This window comes from Vidua chalybeata, chromosome 14, assembly GCF_026979565.1.
Source record: "Vidua chalybeata isolate OUT-0048 chromosome 14, bVidCha1 merged haplotype, whole genome shotgun sequence".
In the NCBI taxonomy this organism is placed as follows: Eukaryota; Metazoa; Chordata; class Aves; order Passeriformes; family Viduidae; genus Vidua; species Vidua chalybeata.
The window spans coordinates 2,458,835-2,466,311 of record NC_071543.1 but is presented as its reverse complement, the minus strand read 5'-3'; the positions used below and the strand labels follow the sequence as shown (position 1 = coordinate 2,466,311).

At 46.2% G+C, this 7,477-nt stretch overlaps 1 protein-coding gene across 5 annotated transcripts in view; it reads right to left on the bottom strand.

Annotated features, from left to right (window-relative positions):
* Positions 1-2,980: 2,980 nt before the first annotated feature.
* Positions 2,981-7,477, bottom strand: part of ATRX (ATRX chromatin remodeler) — a 70,122-nt gene continuing 65,625 nt past the window's right edge. For 4 of the 5 annotated variants that reach the window (XM_053956134.1, XM_053956135.1, XM_053956137.1 and 1 more), the window contains 3 exons: positions 7,167-7,262; positions 6,552-6,680; positions 2,981-5,822 (listed from right to left, as the gene is read on the bottom strand). In XM_053956134.1, the coding sequence (XP_053812109.1) occupies positions 5,544-5,822; positions 6,552-6,680; positions 7,167-7,262 (504 nt within the window). In that variant the 3' untranslated portion in view covers positions 2,981-5,543. Of the gene's footprint in view, positions 5,823-6,551; positions 6,681-6,955; positions 7,263-7,477 lie in introns of those variants that run through there. The other variant, XM_053956138.1, reaches the window with a different exon arrangement.

The window sequence follows — 7,477 nt, the reverse complement described above, 5'->3', positions numbered from 1 at the left end:
GGTGCATTCATTAAATGGGGAATTCAGCACTGCTAAATTCCACCCAAATTGTTCTTTCACAGGAATTTATATTGTTTGGTTCTGGTTCAGCAAAGCAGCTGAAGATGTGAGTGACCTGGGAGCTGAGCAGTAGCAGAGGGAACCACCACAGACATGGGGTGCATTTTGAGTGGCACAGAAGGGGGCTGTGATGCGCAGCGGGTTTGTGTGGACGCATTCATCTCTCCACCCCATCCCGTCCCCCCTGGCCCAGCTGTTACCCCAGCTGAAGATGCCAACTGCTCCTTCGACCTGGATGTGTTACAGGGCTGGCAGATGGACCTTGCTAGGAAAGTTTGAGAGGAAAACATGTTTGGGTTGCTTCAAGCTAACAGAATCTTCCAAGTCAGCAAAAGAAAACAGTGTTTGTTTGGGGTCTCAGCTCATGTAGATTCCATGGGATTCAAAGTCACAACAGCCAACTGGAAACTTCTCTCAAAGGGGAAGCAAAGGCTGGTGCAGGGGGTGGCTGTGAACCCCAGAAACCCCACTGTGCCCCTGACCCCAGAGCTGTTCTGAACAGAAGACTGTAGGGCTGGAAACACCATAGCAAACGGGACAAAGGCATCTCTTCAACCCTTCTCCTTCCACCCAAGAGGGATGGGCCTGTTCTGTGGGAAACATTATCCTGGGACAGATGTGCAGAGCAGAAGGGAGGAGGCTCCAGCAAAGAGGTGGGAAAGTGCTGGAGTCTCACTATGGAGGGTGCAGAAACAGAGAGGAGCTGCCTGGGAGAGGCCAACGTGGAGCCAAGCACAGCAGTAAGTGCCTTTCTCCCTGGTTTTGGCTAGTGATCCAGGGCACAGGGATGGATTGTCTGGAGACTGACATACAAATGGCAACATCCATGTGCCCTCAGGGACATCCCCATGGAGACCCTGCTGCCTGTGGGGAGCTCTTCTGGGTGGAATGCACAGCCTGGGGCTCCTTTCTCCAAGGCGGAAAAGGAGAGGAGGCCTCAAAGACTCACCTCCTGTGCAGAGAGTGATGGAGAGCCCAAAACTGCAGAGGGAATCCAGAAACTCAGAAGAAATCCAGAAAATCCAAAAACTGCTGGAAGGCAATGAAGGTGTCCTGGTGTTGTCCCACCTGGCTGGACATCCAGAGAGATGTGCTGCTGCTGCCAGACTGTGCCTGAGATGTTCCTGGAAGGGCACCCAGGGGTGGAGCATTCCTGAAGCAGAAGGGCTGAAGTTCCTGTGTTGATGTGGAGACAAAGACATCTGCACACCTTGGGACAGGTCTGGTTTTTCCCAAACTGCCCCAGAGTAGCTGAATTCTCATCGTGGAGAACACCAAGGCTGTCACCTCACACCTGCACTGGGGTTGGGCAGGAGACCTGGGAAGCAAATTCCAGGGATTCTCAGGCTCCTCCCTCACCGTGCCAGGAGGTATCTTGCACCGAGATGCCACCGAGCAGGGCAGGTCACCACACCAGACATGGCCAGGGCACACGTCCTCCACCGCTGCTGCTCGTGGGCATGGTGAGAATCCAGGGAAGTGAGCAAGACTGCATTCCTAAAGCAGCTGGTGTGGCTGGATCGGGCTTTGAGGAGTGCCTCAGGTACCAGTTCCCGTCTCACTCATTCTCAAACAGGTTTTGTGCACACAAGGCCAGGGTGGTGTTTGAGATCAGACCTTGGAAGTGGCTGAGCACGGACCCAAGGGGTGACCCCACCTCCCCCTGCACCCACCTTCCTGAGCCCCTGCCCTTCTCCAGGGCAGTGTCCCCAGTCAGGCTACAGCCCCTTCCCAACACTCTCCTCCAGTGACCCCTAAACCATCTCCTCCCTGGGGAAAGCAGGAACAGGAGCTGTGGCTGGATGAAAGGGTCACACACAGGATGAACTCACCCTACTCATCCCAGCCACACATGGCAGGGCAGGAGCTTGTCCAGACCCTTCAGAGCAGCACAGCTTTCCCAAAGCCACATCCCCAAGGTGGGTTCCACAGCACAGAGGGTGCACAGCGGGTTATCTGACACCTGAGCAGTACAGACTGGGAAGTACAGACATGATTACTGGTGCTGGTGCTGCAACACCAGCATTTTTCCAGGCTCCTGCAGCTGGGAACATTTAGGACATTTGGCTTTCCATAAACATTGAAAATCTATCCAACTTCAAAACTACTTTTTGCTTGAACTGATGAATTTAGTTTTATTTCCTGTGTGCAGAATGGTTCTACTTTTAAGATAAAGGCAAAAGCTGCTCAGGCTGGGCACAGCTGACACAGCAATGGGGCTGGTCAGTGTTGGGACACCTCAGCACAACATTCTGGACATGGGACTCGTCCCAGGACACTTCCCAGCCCAACACAGACAGCCACATCTAGCCTGAGCTGCCTGAACTGCCTTCCATCAGTGTTCAGCCAAGCTAAAAGTCACAGGGATATTTAAAAACACGTTGCCCACAGGGCCCCTTGGAGCACAACTCCAGTATTTTCACCTCAGACACCATTTCCACCTCCCTCAGCTTCACCAAGGCCGGCCATGCCCCTGAGCAGCCCCAGCAGTGGCAGGGAACGAGCACAGGGCACCTTTAAACACAATGATTACACTTTCCTTTGCATAGGAAAGGGGGTGTTTTGCCCAACAGGTGGGATTTAATAACTAAGGAAGGAAGAAGTACAACTATGAGGTTAAAGTACAACAGCACCTTACTCTGATTTGACTAAGCAGAAGTTCACCTCACTTTTAACCATCTCACTGCTGGACAACTCATTTAATTTTTAACAGACTGGCAGAAGCTGCTATTAATAAAGTAATTTGAAAATATGGATCACAGCTATTTTCCCTAATGAAATCAATGTCTCTATCCACTAAAGTCATTGTAGAAAACAGTTAAGAGCTTCAACTCACAGCACAGTTCTCCAAGGACACATTCCCAGGTTGAATCCCTGTGGAATTAACACTGGACTGTGAATGTAGCACAAGGCACGTTGATGTATTTTGGTCACTTTATTAAATGAGATATTAAATAGTTTAAGTTTCAACTACTAAAACAGCACTTTGAATGGTGAAAACACATAGTATATCATCATACTTGAATGCTTCTTCTTTTTTAAAAACACATTTCCAGTCCTTATATATATTATAAAACAGCCTTATAGGAAGAGGGGACACCTTTTCTATAGTACTTAAGATATTTAATACAGAACTGAAAAGCCATCTAATAGAAACAAAGGCAAGTCTTCACAGCTGTATGATTTCAGCAGCCAAAGCTGGTTGATGGACTGAAACATTACTATACAACTGGGACAAAACATATACAATATCACGATACTAAGCAAAAACGCTTTACATCCAAAGGAATAAACAGGTTACAAAATGTGGATAATTTAGCAGGCAAAACTGTATTACAAGCAACATATTTGTCATCTTAAGCCATTTTTATCTAGTTAAAACATCTAAAACAAATATAAAAATGAGCCTTTTATTATCTTACTGATGTATGTTCTGTCTTTAAGTACTGGTTAAAGCCTGATGTTATACTCAAAGCACGTTGTTATGCAGCTAAAATGGCGAGTGAGAAACGTAAGCAAAGTGGTCCAGGTTTTACTTCAATGCTTATCTTCTATTCCTTCTTGTGCATTAGTCTTCTGTTATCCATAGGTTTGTCCAGGATGAAATAAAATGTGCCTTTCAATGTTGCCTAAAACTTCCACATTTAAGTCTTTGAGTTACTGTAAAACTCCACTTAACATTCCCAGGTTCGGTAGAAAGTACTTCTCTTATTCACAACACGTAGGAATATCGGTGACAGTTACCCAGAGTACATTTGCCTTCAAATGTTTGTCTCAACATTTCACTTTTGTCTCTTCTAGTGCCAACACGTCTCTCTTTGCTCCCTCCCCCAGACCAGAGTTAATTGTAGAGCTGGCAGAGCACTAGAACACACTGAGGGTCTTTTGTGGTATCTTGTCATCAAAGAGTCCAAGACAGAAACTTGTCAGCCGGGCTTCCAGCAGCCCAACCAACCTCTGTCCTCGTCACAAACCAAGTGTGAGTCACACACCGAAACATCGTGGAACATCTGCACGTTTAGATGCAAAACTTGTCCATTCAGGGCAAGAAGTCAAGCTCTTGCAAGAAACTTCCCAGAAACCAAAATTATTTTAGTTCACACCAGCATCAGAAGAGTCCAGCACAATCTGGAGCCACCACCTCCATCTGTCTCCAGAGCCCTGTGTTGTCCACACACCACCATCTTGCCCCCAGATGATCAACGGGGTTTTTTTGGGGGGTAAGAATCAACCAAACTCTATGCAAAGGAAAGCCCTATTTGTATTTAATAAGAACCTGACAAGCACAAGTGTGGGCAAAAAGTGTGATAATGGTATAGAATAAACCTGACATTTATCTCTGGCCTACATTAAAAAAAAAAGCAAACCAGAAGAGAAACAAAACTAAAATCAAGCTCTTTATGTCCTAACCCATGTTTTCACACAACTGAAGGGATGGGGAGGAGTGCATAACCACATCTCTATCAATAAAGTCGTTCCACGCTTCTGGCAGCTCCAGAAGTTGCTACAGCACTTTCTCTGTATCGATTTTCAATGGGCAGTGCTTGTGCCACGTTAAAGGGGGTTCTGACAGGCCACCTGACCCTGGCCACCATCACCATTTTACCCCAAAAGACAGGAATTGAATTGTGTTGGCCCGTCCCCCATTGCCGGCAATGGGAGGAGACAGTAGCACCAGCATGAAGGAGTTACCAGAAATGTGCTTTGTGCTGGACTCCACAGTGAGGGATCAGAGTGTGAAGGAAAAGCATCTCCCACTCCCACACCATCAGCCGTTATTCCATCACATGGAACTGAAAATAAGAAATGGCAGCAGACTGGGGAAGGCCCAGTCACGTTTAAGGCTGGATGCACAGTTCCCTGTGTCTCAGAAGGTTCAGAGCAGTAGTAGTTACAAATATTGCACTCACTTCTGTTTCAGAGAGCATTTTCAGCTCCTGTTTCATTCAACACAGATGACCCATGAAGGAAACTAGACTATTTCTGTTACAACGTTCCCACTAATAGAAAGAAATGGGTAAGCAGAAAAGTATTCCATAATTTGAGGAATCAACTCTAATCAAGAACTCAGCTGTTTTCAATTCACATATGTCAGACTGAACTTACAGACCTGCAGTCCTTCCTAAGCTTCCCAAAGCTTTGCAGCCACAAAAAGCAAGCGTAGGAGTTTAGACAGGAAACCTGTGGAGATGCTACTGTAACGGGAGGACTTGTTTTCACTGAAAACAACTTGTTATCTCCTGTACTCAACATATGTAAGAAGATTCTAGGCAACATCACTGACAACAGGGAAAACGTTGTGACCTATTTAAACAAAACTGAAACACTAATATGGAACATGGTATTTAAGGGGAGCAACCGAACTATTCTTTTTAATTCTTCTTTTTTTTTTTTTACAGTTGAGTTCTGTTAGGCCATTGATTCCTAAAAAAATAAAAGTTCTTTCTCTGATTTTAACAATCCTTTAGGCTTTTAGTGCAAAATCACATTGATTTCCCTTGGGAAGGCCCTGCATTTTTGCCTCTCATTGGGGGTGGTGCTCGTTGTAGGGGTGGTGGCTGCATCCCACCAGACACTGACTGATACATTCCTCTCACATCTATGGCTGGGTAGCTGGAAGGATTCATGATTAAATTTGGAGGCTTTGGCATCATGAGGTGGCCCATGGCTGCTTGCTGGTAGGACATCTGCTGCTGCTGCTGCTGGTTGTACTGGTGCTGGAGCCGCCTGTTCATCAGGATCCTCTGGACACAACCGATTAACTGTGGAGGGAAAGCAGAGCTGGCTGAGTGCATGACCCGTCCCCCTGCTCCCAGGATCAGGTTCAGAGCTGAAATCAATTTGTTAGGGACAGCATGGCTGGGGGAGAAAGCCCCATTGTTATCACCATCCCTAATGTGATGGCATTCAGCAGCCCATTACTGGAGAAACCATTTAGTAACAGCATTTAGGGCTCAGTTCTCCCAAAGACTTGGCTATTGTGTTGCAGGCAGCATTTAGGTGAGTTGCCATGGCAACATGTACTCTACTGTGAAATTATTCCCAGGTATAAGTTACATCATCATTTGTCAGGTACCATTCGTCTTCCTTTTGAAAGTCCTGCCTGTGGACTGTCAGTGTTTGTTTGCCTGAGAGAAAAACTCTTCCCTCTGACATCATCTGGGCAACTTTCAGATTCTGCAAAGTAATTCTAAGCTAAAACAACATTACCAACACTTTCTAAGATGTGTTTCCTAAGTGGCTGGCTGAGCTCTGGGAATCAGATTTCTCTTTACGCCTCATGACCTTGCAGCAAAGCCCTTCAGCTCAAAAACCTGGTGAGTTACTTTTTCATGAACTTCTCACTGAGGCCAAGCAATGAACTCCAGCATACTGCTGACCATTCTGTGAGGGATATTTATGTGCCTAAACATACACTTGTAGCTCAGGAATGAACACACAGAAGATCCTCATTCAAACGCTGATAGATAAATAAATGTACGATATTTTACCATCTGCTGTTTCCCGAGGACGTCGTTGTAAATGGCTTCTCGGCGCTTCACATCCAGCTCCTGGCTCGCCTGTCTGTTCAGGGCCAGGGCCTGCACCTGGCTCTCCGTCAGGGTTAAGTTTTCTTTCCACTGGAAAGCAAAAAACCCAAAACCTTCTTGGCACTGGTCGTTTGAACAAAAGCCTGACAGTAATTGAGGCCCTGTGTCGTGTTCGCAGTTGCACCAAGAGTTAAACCAGCCCAACTTCCAGTCAGTGCAAAACTGCTTCACCAAAACCAGAACCAGGAGTTATTAGTTCTTCTAACTGGCAATTAGCAGTCCACAAAATACAACAACTACTTGCCTGTAATTGCTGTTCTGATTTCTAGAAAAAACAGCATTTTCAGAGCACGGCAAATACTTACGGATCTAAACTGCCACTCCTGTAAGGCTCTGTGCCAGCTACACACCACCAAGGGTTACTGCAGGGACAAAAGTCACTCCCAACTGGAAATGGTGCTCATTAATAATGCAATTCATTAGCTGGATGACCATTTGCAGCAGGAGTGTCTTTGTTTGATAATGTTTAATGTTTTCCACTCCTGATCTAAGCCCAGGGTTATCCATTGCACTCACTATGGCTGAAATGATGTCTTCAAGAGGCTGGATTCTTGCTGCTGCCACACTGTTGGTTGCTTCCACTACCTTCTCTCTTCCTTGATTAATGAGGTCCTGAGAAAACACCAGAACATCAGTTATAAAGCACAGAAACAACAAACACATTTCTTTCCCAACCTTCCTGATCTTTCTCTTGTACACACGTAGACTTCAATTACCTTTCTGCTCTCAATTTGCACAAGTCAACGAGTCTAAGCTGCCACTCATCTGAATTTCAGCACAGAGCAGTTGAACAACATGTATAAACCTGGCAATTGTAGACAGCACTT